This window comes from Myotis daubentonii, chromosome 9, assembly GCF_963259705.1.
Source record: "Myotis daubentonii chromosome 9, mMyoDau2.1, whole genome shotgun sequence".
NCBI lineage: Eukaryota > Metazoa > Chordata > Mammalia > Chiroptera > Vespertilionidae > Myotis > Myotis daubentonii.
Genome location: NC_081848.1, coordinates 31,736,742 through 31,754,070, shown reverse-complemented (window position 1 = coordinate 31,754,070; position 17,329 = coordinate 31,736,742). Strand labels below are relative to the sequence as shown.

General features: G+C 40.7%; 2 protein-coding genes across 10 annotated transcripts in view; one reads left to right on the top strand and one right to left on the bottom strand.

The window, feature by feature from the left end:
• Window positions 1-50: 50 nt before the first annotated feature.
• TMEM126B (transmembrane protein 126B) lies at window positions 51-8,966 on the top strand. 2 transcript variants are annotated; one of them, XM_059708282.1, is made up of 5 exons: window positions 51-187; window positions 5,004-5,122; window positions 6,363-6,556; window positions 7,835-7,946; window positions 8,219-8,966. In XM_059708282.1, exons 1-5 carry the CDS (start codon window positions 107-109, stop codon window positions 8,400-8,402), a joined length of 690 nt encoding a protein of 229 aa, XP_059564265.1. In that variant the 5' UTR covers window positions 51-106; the 3' UTR covers window positions 8,403-8,966. The 2 variants fall into 2 exon arrangements, with proteins under 2 accessions (XP_059564265.1, XP_059564266.1); XM_059708283.1 differs by lacking the exon at window positions 51-187 and adding an exon at window positions 4,301-4,674.
• The window catches only part of CREBZF (CREB/ATF bZIP transcription factor), a 33,809-nt gene continuing 17,097 nt past the window's right edge, over window positions 618-17,329 (bottom strand). For 5 of the 8 annotated variants that reach the window (XM_059708280.1, XM_059708281.1, XM_059708270.1 and 2 more), the window contains one exon: window positions 618-997. The gene's annotated coding sequence lies outside the window, so the exon portion shown is untranslated. Of the gene's footprint in view, window positions 998-12,394; window positions 12,592-13,934; window positions 14,048-17,329 lie in introns of all 8 variants that reach the window. The other 3 variants (XM_059708267.1, XM_059708268.1, XM_059708269.1) reach the window with 2 other exon arrangements.

Below are 17,329 nucleotides of genomic sequence, written 5' to 3'. Positions count from 1 at the left end.
GACTGGGTCGGGGCGGGCTGGGACCGCCAGAGAGAGGCGTGAGCCGGCGACACCGCCCACCCCGGCGCCGGGGCCCCGCCCACCTGCCGGTCACGTGAGCTCCAAGATGGCGGCGCCCGGGCGCGAGGCGGGGTCTGCCCCGCGAGGGAAAGATGTGGTGCCGGTGGGAGCTGGGGAAATGCCCAAGGTAGGCGGAGACCCGGGGTGGGTGGGACCTTGGTTTCTGCAGCCTCACTGTGTTGGCGGGCCCTTCTGAAATGATGCAAGTACAAAGGGTTTGAAAATCTGAAGAACAGCTCCCAAGGGCAAGGGTCTTTCAGTGACGTCCCGTTGCCCTGGGAAGAGGCGGAGAGAAAGTAGGAGACCTCAAGTCTAGTCTTGACGGCTTGCCGCTTGTTTTCTCTTGCCCCTGAGCCTTTGCGCGGACCTCGCCTTCAACTTGGAATAACTCCCAGCACCTCTTCCTCCCACCCCAGCCCCTGCCAAGTCCTCCTCTTGCAGCTGTATTGTTTGATCGATTTTGTTATAGGCAGCGGCACTGGGTGTTGGACCAAAACCAGGGTGCAACAACCTCGGTACTTGGGTTCTGGCTAGGAAAGAATTCAGGGCAAGACCCAAACTGTGAGAACATGTATTTGGCAAATCACAGAGGTAGGGGAATCCATTCCTGGGAGAAATGGGCTTAGGAAACAAGCTATGGAGGGAAAGGAAGGGCCCTTGCAGCGTGGGGTGAGGAAGCTGAAGGGAAGGGAAAGGCTCTGCAGCTCCTGCAGGGAGAGCAGCCCGGTCCTGTCCCTGGGGTTTGAAGGGTGGAGAGTTGAGGGGCGGTCCGGTCCCGGGAGAAGATCTCAATAGGAGAGCCAGCGGCTTTCCCGGTGTGTCCTCTCAGGGTTGTGGACTCCACTGATCGATTGGCGGCACCAGGATAGGGGGTCTTTCCATGCAGCTGGTCCCAGCTTCAGCCTGGGCTGGTTTTGTAGCTGATGTGGGCCTGGAGCTGAAATACAACAAGCATAGATGTTATCTATAGGGAGGAAAGGTCAGGGGTCCAAACCATGTGACCATGCTAGGGCTGTGGTCCGCAAACTGCGGCTCGCGAGCCACATGTGTCTCTTTGGCCCCTTGAGTGTGGCTCTTCCTAAGCCTTAGGAGTACCCTAATTAAGTTAATAACAATGTACCTACCTATATAGTTTAAGTTTAAAAAATTGGGCTCTCAAAAGAAATTACAGTCGTACTATTGATGTTTGGCTCTGTTGACTAATGAGTTTGCCGACCACTGTGCCAGGGGAAGAAAAGTCACCCTGGGGCGAGGTCCCACCCTACAGTTGATTGTCCCTTGCTACCACCTAAGGCTTTCCACCCTAGTGACCTTCTGTACCTGGCCCATCATCCTTGCTCTGCTCATGTCTGTCTAACCACCTACCACAATTTTAGAGAGCGATTGGGGGTGAGAGAGAGAGAGAAACGTGGATTTGTCCCACTTATTTATGCATTCATTGGTTGATTTTTGTAAGTGCCCTGACCAGGATTGAACCATAACCTTGGCAATGGGACCACACTCTAACCAATGGAGCTACCCTACTGGGGCTCAGTATTTGTTTAAATGTCACTTACTATGGAAAACCTTCTTTACACTTTCCAAGCTAGGTTATATTTGGCCTTTCTTATGTTTTTTGTTTTGTTTTGTCTTTATGACACACTAGATCAGTGGTTCTCAACCTCCTGGCCCTTTAAATACAGTTCCTCATGTTGTGACCCAACCATAAAATTATTTTCGTTGCTACTTCATAACTGTAATGTTGCTACTGTTATGAATCGTAATGTAAATATCTGATATGCAGGATGGTCTTAGGCGACCCCTGTGAAAGGGTCGTTTGACTGCCAAAGGGGTCACGACCCACAGGTTGCAAACCACTGCACTAGAGGGCTGGTGCACGAAATTTGTGCACTGGGGGTGGGGGTGGGGGAGCCTTCTCAGCGCGGCCTGCACCCTCTTGCAGTCTGGGAGCCCTTGGGGGATATCCAACTGACAGGGAGTGGGCCTAAGTTGGACATCCTTAGACTGCCTTGGAGGTGAGAGAGGCTCCCGCCACCGCTGCTGTGCTCGCCAGCCATGAGCCCGGCTTCTGGCTGAGCGGCGTTCTCCCTGTGGGAGCGCACTGACCACCAGAAGGCAGCTCCTGAGTTGAGCATCTGCCCCCTGGTGATCAGTGTGTGTCATAGCGACTGGTCGTTCGCCCTTTGGTCAATTTGCATATTAGCCTTTTATTATATAGGATTCATTCTGTTTAAATTACCTTCCTGTTTGTCCTGACCTCCCTCTGGGTTGTAGATTCCTGAGGACATGACTACATCTTGATTATCTCAGGGGCTATCAAGTGAGGAATGAATGTGGTATAAAACTGAAGGTCAGGTGACATAGTACTATAAAAGCATTACATAACCATAAAATACTTTACAAACTATAAACCGTCATAAATTCACACTTTCTAGTATATTGAGTGGCCTTGGACTAATTTTGATATAAAATGTTGGTCATAGCAAAATCGTTACATTTCAGTACTTGTTAAAAGTCTATCAGAAAGCCCTGACCGGTTTGGCTCAGTGGATAGAGCGTCGGCCTGCAGACTGAAGGGTCCCAGGTTCGATTCCGGTCAAGGGCATGTACCTTGGTTGCTGGCACATCCCCAGTGGGAGTGTGCAGGAGGCAGCTGATCGATGTTTCTCTCTCATCGATGTTTCCAACTCTCTATCCCTCTCCCTTCCTCTGTGTAAAAAAATCAATAAAATATATATTTTTTTAAAAAGTCTATCAGAAAGTTACCCATCTATTTTTGCTTTAATAGCAGTGCCTTCCAAAGACTAGGCAGGCACTCAAATATTTGCTGAACTGTTTGAGTATTTTAGGATTATAATCCTGGGTGCCTGTGTTCCCTACATACTAAGAATGTAGACAAGGTAGAAGGATTATACGCGTCATTGCCTGAAAGTTTTCTTTGTGGAGAGTAAGGAATTTCAGTGAGTTAGATGATAGCAAAAACATCAATTTATCCAAGGTTCCTGATTATCATGTTACTGACATCTGCCTTCCTAGAACATTATAGACCTCCCTCAGATATTACTATCTCTTCTCTTCCATTTCCCATTTAGATATCAGAGGGAGGCAAAAGATTAAGTCTAGTCCCTGAGAAATTGTAATTTGTAATTTTTTCCCTGCCCTCCCCAGATATTTTTAAAAAGAAAATAGAACTACCTGACTACAGTCTGTAATGATGCAGGGAAGGAAACTGGCCCATTATCATTGTGTAATACCATACACCAAAGGTCAAAGGAACCCCTATCTTCAGGATGCTGATACCGGAGATGAAGTGGCCTGGCCTTTCATTCGTTAGGCTTAGTACTGCTGCATATCACTTAATCAGTAAGTGAATATTACAGTGATGTTCAACATGTGTCCATCGACTACCAACATAAAAAGAATAACTGGGCCCTAGCTGGTTTGGCCCATCGACTGAAAGGTCCCAGGTTCGATTCTGGTCAAGGGCATGCACCTCAGTTTCAGGCTCCATCCCCAACCCTGGTTGGGGCGTGTGTGGGAGGCAACCAGTCGACGTGTCTCTCTCACATCAGTGTTTCTCTCTGTCTCTCCCCATCCCTTCCACCCTCTCTAAAAGTCAATGGAATAATATCCTCAGGTGAGTTTTAACTACAACAGAAAAGAATCACTGGTGCTACTAAAATGAAGATTTCTAGGCTTCACTCTACTCCCACTGAATCCACATATCTCAGGAAGCTCAAAAGACTGCATTTGGAATAAATTTCCAATGTGATTCTTGTGCACACTAAATGTTGAGAATCACTGACTTAAGTATCCTGTGTTATTATACTCAATCCACTCTAATTCTCTTGCCCTGTACTCCTGAAATACGAGATTTAGTCTGTGCCCTTGACTAAGTTTAATGTTGCTAATGTGGAGGTTGGTATAAATTGTGAAGGGCCATGGATTTTTAATATCTATTCATTGGCTAACCTGGAGTCTCAATGCTTGTGTGACAAAAAGATTTAATAAATGTTTTTATTTAAAATTTTCATGGAGATCTGAGAGTCTTACCCAGAACACAACATTCAGAAAAGAACCTTTCTGAGGATCTAGTTTTTTGTTTTATTTTGTTTTCCCACTGGTTTCTGTTAAGATGCTATTGGCCAAATCCTCGTGGTCCCTTGACATTGACAGCCATCTCTTCATACATCACACTTGGGACACAGGAACCTTCCAGCCTAGAGCCGAGTGCCATGGGTCCTGCTCACTGGTATGCCACACAGCAGTTTCCAGTCAAGTCCCTGCTTCGCCCTGGGTACTACTAAGAAGCCGGACATATTACTTACATCTCTGGAGCCGTGATCCACTGTCTCTTCCTAGCCTGGAACACTGTCCCTCTTTCTGGAGTTCTCTCTCACTGTTCTCCAAGGCAATCCTGCTCTCTCCCATCTCTCCAGGAAACTCAACGTAAGCTCCAAAATGAGCGCAGGTTTTCAATCTCTTCCATAGGATAGAGATTGTTGTCAAGAAGTAGCTACTGTTTTCTTCCAGCTCTGATAAAGCTAGAGCAAGGAGAACTGCAAAGGGCCTGGCTACCTTTGGGAAAACTATAAGGAAAACAAAAATATTTCAGTAAGTTATCCTTCTATACTATGTCCTGAAGCAAGTCAACCTTTCTCAACCTTATTTTTCTCATCTGTAAAATTGGAGATGATTATTATCCTTACCTTTTGTCCTACCAACTTTTCAAAATTATTGTGTGAGTCAAAAAAGCCACTGTCTAGCAGAGAGTCAGAGTTCACTAAATGTTGATTGAATCATTAACGAAGTAGGTAAAAGCAGATGATACTACTTGACACATTACTAGAGTCTAAATGTTTTTTAATCAGAATCTGTAGAATTTATAAGGTTTAATATTAGTATCATTAGCTATTATGGTTCTCCAATTTTGTGTTTTCCAGGACATCAAGATGGCAACATACACACGTGGTCAACTCAGCCCCTCTCTAGGAGATAAAGAACTCGGACCGATGGTCATTGAGATCATAGAAAAAAAAATTGAGTATCTTAGAAAAGAAAAGTAAGAGACACGCGCAGGCTGAAAATCAATTACTTTTTTCTGCAGATCTGTATTTCTGTTGTTTCTGAATATCTAAGATTCTCTTAACTTTATTGAGTTGGTTATGAAGAAAACTTATTTTTTTAAAAAATGGAGAAGAACATGAGTAGATGAAAATAGTGGTCTGTTAGAATATTGGAACTGTGGATAATTACTTTTGCTTCTTAAAAAATGGCCAGAATTGTTATTAAAATGTTATTTGTGCAATAAACATTTAAAAATTAAAAGTAATTAGGAAAGCCTGGCCAGTGTGGCTCGGTTGGAGAGTCGTCCTGTACACCAAAAGATTGTGCGTTCGATTTCCAGTCAGAGCACGTACCTAGGTTGCAGGTTTGATCCCTGGTTGGGCACGTACAGGAGGCAATCGATTGATGTTTCTCTTTCCCCCTTCCTCTCTCTTTAAAATCAATTTAAAAAAACAACAACATATATTCTCAAATGAGGATTTAAAAAACTTTTTTTTAAGTAATTAGGAGAATACCATTTGGAGGCTACTTATATTTCATTGATGATCAGTTGTAATTAAATTCAGTTTAGAATTGATTACCTTAACCACAGTGCTGAGTTCAACAAACAGGAATATAGATTCTATGCTGTACATATAGTTTCACATTACCATTTTGACTTTTAGATTTTCAGCGCTCCAAAATAAAATCAAAGATGTTGTCCATATACCTTATACATTTCTGGATTCGGGTATGGGTCAGAATAAGTAAAACTAGATCTAGCAAATCTCATTGGATGAAGTTTTGGAAATCCTTGACAAATTACTTTAAATATATCTGGACTAATTAAAAACTAATTATTTTCTAGAAGGCCTAACCAAATATAAACAACTTTTTTATTCAAATGACCTTAAGAGCAGTATTCTTGGATTTACATATAAAATTTGGCTATATCGGAACATATTCATATTTCTTTGTGGCCAAAATGTATTCTCTTTAAAAGAGCTCCATTTTAGAACCACTGTAAATATTCTCAGAAAGAGAATTATATCCTCTGATTAGAATGAAAGTTCCATGAGGAGTAGGATTTTTTTCTTTATTCACTGCCCTGTCCTCAGCATGTAGAAAATATGTTTCATATAGTAAGTGTTCAGAAATATTTGATGCTGAGTAAATATGTAATAACAAATGACTACCCGAGAAAAGATATTTCCATTAGGAAAATATGTTAACCTTGATTATTGTTTTTCCATTAGTACTTTAAATATACGTGGGACACTGCTCGTTGGAACAGCAGCTGGTTTCTCTGGAATATTGGCAAACTTCCTTTTCAGACACTGCTTCAAGGTTAAACATGATGCTCTGAAGACATATGCATCATTGACTACACTTCCATTTTTGTCTACCTTAGTTACGTATAAGCTCCTTGTTACAGATGCTTTGTATTCAGGTAAATTTAAATTCATTAAAGTATAATGTGTTCATGTCTCAGTAAAATTACTCATTAACATATACTGTTGCTACTGCTAATAATAATCACTTACAAAGTACCTTCACATATATTGTCCTATTTCAGGAGGTCCCACAACAGACCTCCTCATCAGACAGGGCAAGTCTTTCTTACAGATAAGCAGCAAAAACAGAGACATGTTCAAATCTAAGAAGCAGCATAATATACTGAGAAAAAAAGCAGGCTTTGGCAGATTACACACAATTTCAGATCCTAACTCCTTGAATTTTGTGACATTGGGCAAGTCACTTAATCTGAGACTCAATTGAGTCTTATCTATGAATTAGGACTAATCATACTTACCTCACAGGATTGTGAGAATTAAGATTGTGTATGTTAAATGCCTAACATAGTATCTGGTATATTATGGGCTTCTAATGTTATTTCCTGCCTCCTCCCATTACCTTAAGTTTCACATCTAGTAATTGATGGAACCTCTCACCCCTGTTCATTAGATCCCTGCTTAAATCTCTCTTCCCCAGGGAAACCTTCTCTAATTCCCTCAAGGTTTTTAGATACATTCTCTATACATTTTACCTTCAAAGCATTGTGCACCCTTAAAATTATTTATAAATATTTTTCAAATGTCTTTCTTTCCTGATTGACTAGCCTGAAGGTTAGATATTGAGTCTCTTTTATGCAATACTGTACCCCTAGCACTTAGCATATGCCTGACACCTAGACAATAAAAATGTATTAACCTAGAATCCAGAGGTCTGGTGACCTAGTTTAACTCTTTAATACAAAGTTGTTTCTGCAGCAACCATATATCTAAGAGATAACTTTCCTAATGTAAAGTGTAATAAAAGCACTTTTAAGACATGGTGCATTTAGTCCAGAGGTGGGCAAACTTTTTGACTCGAGGGCCACAATGGGTTCTTAAACTGGACCAGAGGGCCGGAACAAAAGCATGGGTGGAGTGTTTGTGTGAACTAATATAAATTCAAAGTAAACATCATTACATAAAGGGTACAGTCTTTTTTTTTTTTTTTTTTTTTTAGTTTCATTCATTTCAAACGGGCCGGATCCGGCCCGCGGGCCGTAGTTTGCCCACGGCTGATTTAGTCAGTCGTATGCCATAGACTGAATTTCTAATATTATTCCTACTATTTCACTGTGGTTGAGGACAGTGCAGATAACTACTCTTTGAGGGCACACGACTTTCTTAATGTTTATCCTGAGTTTTAAAGGGAGATCAAATTTACTTTTGTTTTCCAGATAATATAAGCGTGGAAGAATGTGCTCTGAGAAGTTCACTGGTTGGCATAGTATGCGGTGTTTTATATCCAACTGGTTTGGCTTTTTCTAAAAATGGACGTCTGGCAGTAAAGTAAGTCTGTCTATTCCTTCTCTTCCCCACTTGTTTAAAAAAAAAAAATATATATATATATATATATATATATATATATATATATATATATATATATATTAGTAAAGTCTCCTTATTCTTTAGCTGCCACATTTTAATCATTTTAGATAGCTAACTTTTAACCTTTTTTGCTAGCTACATGAAAGACCTAGAATAGAAATTATCAGTGTAGGAAAAATCAAATGTTTCATAGAATATGCATCCAGAAGTACTTACCTATTTTTCCTTTTTAGGTACCATACTGTTCCACTGCCACCAAAAGGAAGGGTTTTACATCACTGGCTGATGCTTTGTCAAACAGATATAAAAGGAATGCTGATTCCTCTAGCCTTTCAGATAGTCTTTGGAATATACCAGGGTATACAACATTATGCAGTATTTCAGAGTACGTTAGAGAAAACTGTACATGAAGATTAACCAAATAGTGAATGGATTTTTTTATGGTGAGGACTCAGGTATTGCTGAAAGAGTTCAAAGTAACTCTGGACAATTAGTTTCTGTTCTTTTGCCTAGTGTATAGCAGGTTCTCAATAAATATTCAGAAACTCAATAAATAAATGTTAAGTTTTTTCTTTCTTCCTCATTGTATGTGGAAATGGGTTTAGGCTTCAAGTTCTGATCTGTATATTTATATACTGTCATTCATCAAACATTTATTGAGCAACAACTGCCTCTCAGGCACTGTGTTACATGTAATAAGAAATGGTCCTTATCCAGAAGGAACTCACAATTAGAAGATAAATTAAACATATGAACACACAGCATGAGAGAGTTTGAGAGGTATACACGTAATTCTATGGGCACATTGAGGATGTGAATCTTAACTATTTGGGCAGAAGGGGAAACTATAGAGAAGAAGTGACATTTGACCTACATTTTTAAGAAGTTGAAAGTTCATAAGAAAGCAAAATACAGAAATAGCATACAGCCCATTCCTTCACTCTAAACTCTGATTCAGCTAGCTTCTTATAGTTAACACATTCTTTTCACTGTGCTATTTAAAGAACATATATTGAGTGCCTACTGGCTATGCATTTATACAGGCACCAGGGGTAGTCCCTACCCGCAACAAGTTTAAAATCTGAAGGAAGAAATCAAAGCATGCATCTTTAAGTCTGCTAGAGCATTCCTGAGCTACACATTTATCTTACTTTAGGAATAAACACTGTCTGATGAAAAGAAAAGATACAGAATGGAACCCCACAGCCATTCTCCTTGTCTTAACCATATTCATAGTGAGATTAAAGATTTGATCATCTGAAGCTTCAAGCAACCCAAAGCAGAAATGGAAGTCTTCTTAAGGTAATTATGGCATCATCTATAACAAAGTAAAATACGTGTACTCCTTTGCTTATGAAAAAACAAAGACTAGCCATCTAGCTTCATATTCTCAGAATAATTTATGATACTTGAAACTCTAAGGAAAGGGCAAGTAATTGGGGGTGGGGCGAAGGAGGCGCAGGGGGAAATCAAGTCAAATAGATAACTAGATCAATAGTATTCATATTTTAACTCTTAAAAAATTAGTATATGACTACATGAATACTTTCTCATTGTGAGATACTCAAATGATCCAAAAATATATATACAAGGTGGGGCAAAAGTGGGTTTACAGTTGTGAGTATGTGAACACAGAGAATACTTGTATTATTATTTCTTAATTGCATTATTTTCCATACGAGCAACTATAAACCTACTTTTGTATATATATTTATATATATGTACATATATTTATATATATATATACATAAACCCACCCTGTATATATATTTGCTATATAGAACAAGACTTGAAAAGTCCTCCTGCTCTCCCACTTCATCCTATTTCTACTCTATTCTCAGGGTAACCACTATCAAGTTAGCATGCCTCTTGCAGTTTTCTTTCGTTACATATTTTTAAAATAAATTTTATTATCCATACATATTATGCTGAAAATTTTCACTTAACCATATGTCTTGGAGATCTTTCTAACTCATTACATATACCAACACATTCTTTTCAGTGGCAGTACATTCTTGATGATTCCAGTATTCACATAGGTGATCCTTCCAGCACCCTGATCTCTATACCACTTATTTCCATGGTCATACTTTAGACCTGTCTGAAATAATAGTCAGTAGCCACTAGTCAGTATTTGAAGTGTGAATAATCTAAATTGAAATGTGTAAAATACACATCAAATTTTAAAGATTTACTATGTAAAAAAATATAAAATATCTCATAAATAATTTATTGACTACATGTTGAAAGGTTACTCTTAGTAATATTGGGTTAAATAAAATTAATTTTACTTGTTTTTTTTAATGTGCCTACTAGGAAATTTCAAATTACATACATAACTCACATTATATTTTCATTTGTACTATGTTGCTCTAGACCTTGTCATTATCAATAAATTCAAATTCTTCACATTCTCAATTTTAAAATCCAATTTTATCACTAGCTCCTGTCCTTCGAGTTCATTTCATTCTCAGGCCACAACTCCAGCATTATTTCAGCCTCACAGGAACCTATAATCCATCAGTCCCACTAACTTTTCACTGTCCCTCATCTCCTCACATCCTTATTGCCCTTCTCCAGTTTCAGCCACATCAATCTTTTTTAAAGTTTCCCAATCTCGAGGTAAAAAGATAAAAACAAAAATGAGTCTAGCGAAAGTTGATATTTAAATAAAGATATTGGCATCTTGGTTTTCTTTTGTGAATTTTCTGTTCACGTCTTTTGACCATTTAAATTGTAGCTCTATAAATTGTTTTATTTCCTCATATGCTTACGTAGTAATCTGGGACTGTGAAAGCCGCGTCCTGCATGGCTTGGGTTCGGGACCTAGAGAAGGGCCACGCACAAATGAAGAGACTAGACAAGAAATATGAATTTGGAAATTACAGGGGGCCAGGCGGAGAGTCTTTCTCAAGAGGAAAGGCTTCACTGGTGCCCAGGCCCTGCCAGCTTTTTATTCAATTTTAGATACACGTATTGCCCTTATTCAGGCAGGCAATTCTGGTAGCAGACAGACTATCTTAAAGGTCAGTAAATATTAGTAAAGATTTACTTTGAGACTATTAGGTCAGGAAATTGCTTGAGCCACCATTGTCTCGACAGAACCATCGGTGCATAGCTTTTAGCCCTTGCCAAAGCTCAAGGTCAGTCAGCCTTCTGGGTTCCTTGTTTGCACTTTCCTGATAGTGTAGACCAGGTGTCCTCAAACTGCGGCCCGCCAAAAACATTTATCCGGCCCGCCGGGTGTTTTTGCCGCCGCCTCTGCCTGTCCTGCTTAGCAGCCGACTAGTCCTGGGCCCACAGTGCGCACGTGTGGAATGTCTGAGGGACAGTGAACTGGCCCCCTGTTTAAAAAGTTTGAGGACCTCTGGCGTAGACAATGGGTAGCTTCCAGCATGGGACATAAAAGCAAGGTTGACTTATGTTCATCTCCCCTGCCATATGAAAGCAGAAGAGACTTGTATTTCACTCCATGATTTCAATTTGCCTTTTCTACAATAGAAAAAGCTGGGAATTCTTGCCAAAGTGGTTGTAATAGGTCTGAAAGAAGAAATTAAGGAAACCTTCATCTGAGTGAACCACAATGAAGAAAAGCAGCAAGAGATGTTAGATACAGCCTGGTTCAAATCCTAGCTTCACTACCAACAAGCTATTTCACCTCTACATCTCAGTTCCCTCATCTGTAAAATAAGGAATAAAGCTTGTATTAAGTCATGATTAAATTAGTTCATATACATAAATAAAACAAGAAGTCTCTGTGTTGCAGCCATTATTGTCACTGTTGTTATTACTGCATACATAGCCTGTAGTTATGAGTTTAGCATTTTCCTAGAAACATTATAAAGAAGCACAACAAAGAAAATTCACAAGGTATATTTCATTTGAATAAATATGTACTCATTTATTCAGATGATATTGATTCAACAACTGATGTATGAAACACATTGTATACCACACATTGGGCAAGCTACCTAAACTTTCTGACTATGGTTTCCTCTGAAAACATACTAATAACTGCTTTGAAGTGAGGTTATAAAAACTAAAGGATATGGAACCATACCTGGTATGTAGGAGGTGCTCAATAAATGTGTTTACGTCGCCTATTTTCCCTAATGGGTGTATAACAATGACTAAGATGTTGTCCCTGCTATGAGAACTTCCTTTCTCTTTTGTCTTTTCCCCCATTTCCTCCAACTGTGTTAACCATATGATTTCCCCTGCTTTTGCATCATATTCCATCACCCTGCATAGCTTGCAGTGTATTATATTGATTTTTCTCCCAGCTTTTATACAACTGTATTGTCTTTTGTAAACTATCCAGTATTTGAATTTCCAAGTTTAAGCAGTAATATAATGAAAAAATGGCTTTCTACAGATGTGGCTGAACTTAATAGAATTTGTTCACTCACCTTCCTAAGGTGTCCATCTGATGTTGCTCAGTGGTTGAGTGCCGACCTATGAACCAGGAGGTCACGATTCCATTCCCTGTCAGGGCACAAGCCTGGGTTACAGGCTTGGTCCCCAGTAGGGGGTGTGCAGGGGCAGCTGATCAATGATTCTCTCTCATATTGATGTTTCTATACCTCCTCCTCCTCCGGTCCTCTCTCTGTAACCAATAAAAACGTATTTTTAAAAAAACATTTCTCCAAAGATATATAACCCATATTTTTCTACTTTTATCATCCTATCCCTACAAAGACAGTCACACTAACATTAATAAATATAAATAATTGAATCTTAGTAGCCCCTACCAGGTTCACTAAAGTAACAAAGCCCCCCTAAAGTCACCCTAAGATTAGGCATGGTAAAGAAAAGATTAGTGAACTTGAAGAAACAGCAATATAAACTTCAAAATGAAACTGGTAAAAAAGATCTCACTTATTTGTGGAATATAATGAACAACATAAACTGATGAACAAAAATATCCAGAGACAGAGAAGCATCAACCAGATGCTCAAACCTCAGAGGGAAGGTAGGAAGGGTGGGGATAACAGGGGAGAGATCGACCAAAGGACTTGTATGTATGCCTATAAGTGTAACCAATGGACACAGACACCGAGGGCGTGAGAGCATGAGTGGTCCTAGCTCTGAAAGCCAACAGTTTTGCTGTCCATGAGACTCACAAGACTACAGCAAACAAAAAAGCAGTTGTTAACGGGCAGAAACATTCCCTGCAGGTATCTCCCCAGTGCAGAGGGAGCAGGCAAAAAATGTCCATCTCCCAGTTTTGGCCAGTTTAAAGGATACTGCCTGAGGTCAGAATTCTAATTTAACACGTCTAGGAGCCAACTGCAAGTCTTCCTGGAGACTAAGGAAGCTGGCAGACACCTTTCTACCTTCTCTCCTGAGGCCACTCCAAGTCACCAGTATCTCCCTGGAAGGAGCTAATACACACATCTGTACAACAGCTTTTGTGCTGCCACCCAAGGGACATGTCCCCAGATCTGGCTCTGGTAACCAATGAGCTTCCATTCACGAGTCCCACAGGACCATAGCAAACAAAGAACCAGTTCTTTTATTTATTTATTTTTTTTTTCAGAGAGGAAAGGAGCGGGAGAGAGAGCAAGAAACATCAATGATGACAGAGAATCATTGACTGACTGCCTCCTGCACCCCCCCATCTCCCAGTGGCCCATCTCCCACAAACGAGGCCCAGGCATGTGCCCTGACAGGGAATCGAACTGAATCGAACCATGGACTCCTGGGTCATATGCTCAACCATTGAGCCACCACAGCCAGGCAAGAACCAGTTCTTAACCCAGCCATATCTCCAGGGCTCAGCAAAGAGGGAGCAGGAAAAAAAAAAATTTCCTAATATTTCTCTAAAAGGGACCTATTCACATATTTTAAAAGACACTGCCTGACCAGGTTTCTAACATAGCAAGCATCTAGGGGCTAGCTAGCTGCAATCTGCCCCAGAGAGCAGGGAAGCCTGCGGACACCCCTTACCTACTTCCTCCAGCCTGCTCCAAGTCACGGTATCTCCCTGGAAGAACTTTTCAGTTAGATGTAGTCCCACTTGTTTATTTTTGCTTTTGTTGCCTTGGCTTTTTGTGTCAGATCTAAAAAATCATTGTTAAGACCAATGTCAAGGAAGCAATGCATTCGTAAACAACCAATAGGTCAAAAAAATCTAAAGGAACTTAGAAAATATCTGGAAACAAACAAAAATAAAAGTACAACATCAAAACTTATGAAAGCAGTACTAAGAAGTTTGTAGCAGTAAACACATTAAAAAAGAAGGATCGCAACTAAAAAATCTAAACCTACACCTCAAGGAACTAAAGAACAAACTAAACCCTAAGCTAGCAGACAGAAAGACATAATAAAGATTAGAGCAGAAATGACTGAAATAGAAAATAATATAAAAAATAAATAGAACTCTCAGTTGGTCTTTTTTAAAGCAGATTTACAAATTTGACAAACCTTTAGCTAGACTAAATAAGAAGAAAGACTCAAATAAAACGAGAACTGAAAGCAGGGAGTTTACAACTGATGTCACAGAAATAAAAAGGAATATAGGAGACTCTATGAACAATTATATGCCAACAAACTAGATAACCTGGAAGAAATGAGCCAATTCCTAGAAACATGTAACCCACCGCGACTGAATCATGAAGAAATAAATTTGAACAGACATATAATTAGCAAGGAGACTGAAGCAGTAATTAAAACACTCCCAACAAAGAAAAGCCCAGGACCAGAAGAATTAACACCAATTTTCTCTAAACTCTTCTTAGGAATTGAAGAGGGAAAAAAAAATTGAAGAGAAGGGAACACAATCCTAGGAGTCCAACATTACTGATACCAAAACCAAATAAAGACATAAAAGAAATATTAATTAATGTTCTTGATTAATCCTATATAATAAAAGCCTAATATGCTAAGTGTCCAGTTGTCTGGTGACCAGTCGACCGTTCAACCAATCAAAGCATATATGCTAATGATATGCTAAGGCTGATCAACCACTCGCTATGATGTGCACTGACCACCAGGGGGCAGACGCTCCAACTGGTAGGTTAGCTTGCTGCTCGGGTCCTGTGGATAGGGACTGAGCAAGATGGGCCCGACACGCCCTCGAGCCTTCCTGTGGTCCCTCCCCGGCTGGCCAACCTACTGAATCCGAGTCCGAGTCCCTGATCGTGCACCAGGGGGTCCCTTGCCTGGCCTGTGCCCTCTCACAATCCGGGACCTCTGAGGGAGATGTCGGAGAGCCAGTTTTGGCCAGATCCCACAGGCCACTCCTCTCAGGAAGGCGCCAGGGCTCATGGCTGGCGAGCACTGCTGCAGTGGCATGAGCCTCTCCTGATTGGGACTGATTGGGCATGAGCTTGCGGCAGGCGCCGTGGGGCCTGGATGAGCGGAAGTGGCAGATTGGAGCTGCAGGTGGCCTTGGACTGTGGGTTTTGGCCCGATCCCCGAAGGCCATCCCAAGGGACCCCACCCATGCACAAATTGCAAACTGAATTCAACAGCACATTAAGAGGATCACACACCATGACCAAGTGGGATTTATACTTGGAATGCAAGAATAATTCAATATGCAAAAATAATCAATGTCATACACCACATTAACATAATCAAGGACAGCATGAGTATGGCAATCAATGCAGAAAAACTCAACGCTGTTTTATGATAATAGATACTCAACAAACTAGGAATAAAAAGAAACTACACCACAGAATATAAGCCTCATGAAAAGCCCACAGCTAATACTGTACTCAATGGTGGAAGACTGAAAGCTTATCCTCTATGATGAACAAGGCAATAACCACTCTTGCCAATACTATTCTACACAGCACTGAAAATTCTAGAAAAAGTTATCAGACAAGAAATTGGAAAAAAAAAAAAGTAAAATTATCCCTGCTCACAAATCACATCATCTTATATATAGAAAAAAAAATTCCAGAAAAAAAACTTACACCTAAAAACAATTTCATCAAAGTTGCAGAATACAAAATCAACACACAAAAATTGTGTTTCACTGCACTAACAACAACAAACCCAAAAGGGAAATTAAGAAAACAATCCCGCCAAAACCGGTTTGGCTCATGGGCCTGCTGACTGAAAGGTCCCAGGTTCGATTCCGGTCAAGGGCGTGTACCTGGGTTGCAGGCACATCCCCAGTGGGGGATGTGCAGGAGGCAACTGGTGGATGTTTCTCTCTCATCGATGTTTCTGGCTCTCTATCTCTCTCCCTTCCTCTCTGTAGAAAATCAATAAAATATATTTAAAAAAAAAAAAAGAAAACAATCCCATTTACTATAACATTAAAAAGGATAGAGTAATTAGGAATAAACTTAACCTAGGAGGTTAAGTTGGATTCCCTGTCAGGGCATGCCCAGGTTGTGGACTCCATCCCTAGTAGGGGGCATGCAGGAAGCAGCCAATCAATGATTCTCTCTCATCACTGATGTTTATCTCTCTCCCTCTCTGAAATCAATAAAAAATATATTAAAAAATAAAGGTGCTTTCATTTTCTGATTCATTGCCTAGAGAATATTTGACATCTGATAAATCCTTCGCCACGGAGTCTTGGGGATTCTTCTCACCCTGCTCCCCTTGCCTTATGAAGTTGTTCTTTATCTGGAATACCACTTTCTCCTTTGCTAGAGCTCAATTATTTTCAAAGCAACCCTGGTAAGCACTTTCACTGAACGCTCACGTATTCACAAAGTAATCAGAGAAAATGTTATTTCCCCTGTTTTATAGATGAGAAAGAGGCTGCCAGGATGAGAACTGGGACTATTCAGAGGCTTGGCCCAAGACTTTCATTCTCAATTGTCCTGACGAGTGGAGCCCCGGGCTCCCTCGCTCTCCAGTTTTTTCTTAGCCACATTCACCCACCCCAGCTTTTATCAGCAGCACGAGGCAGGGCACCAGGGAATCCTCAGAAAACAAGCTCCTTCTCTGGAGGTGCTGATTATCTTGAGGTGGGACAGACAACCAGATTGCAACGTGGCACAGGGAGCTCCAAGGGCAAAGAAAATCGAGGGTGCGAAGAACTCTCAGCTCCTTTTTACTATTATTATTATTTCAGAGAGGAAGGGAGCGGGAGAGAAAAACATCAACAATGAGAGAGGATCACTGATCAGCTGCATCCTGCATGCCCCGCACTGGGGATCAAGCCTGCAACCTGGGCATGTGCCCTTAGCCAGAATCGAACCCGGGACCCTTCAATCCGCAGGCCGACGCTCTACCCACTGAGCAAACCAGCTAGGGCTCAGCTCCTTTTTAATACCTTTTGAACCTAGCATCCACCGTACGCCAAGGGCTGTGCTGTTTTCTTATACGCCCCGTCCACATCAGGAGATATGGTCTATGGGTCTGGAAGTTAAGTAACG

Excerpts from the sequence above, each read along its gene's own strand:
- TMEM126B (XM_059708282.1), top strand. The coding sequence starts at position 107 with ATGGCGGCGCCCGGGCGCGAGGCGGGGTCTGCCCCGCGAGGGAAAGAT. Across the intron at positions 5,123-6,362 it reads GAGTATCTTAGAAAAGAAAA|TACTTTAAATATACGTGGGA; the intron begins GTAAGAGACACG and ends TTTTTCCATTAG. Across the intron at positions 7,947-8,218 it reads AATGGACGTCTGGCAGTAAA|GTACCATACTGTTCCACTGC; the intron begins GTAAGTCTGTCT and ends TTTCCTTTTTAG.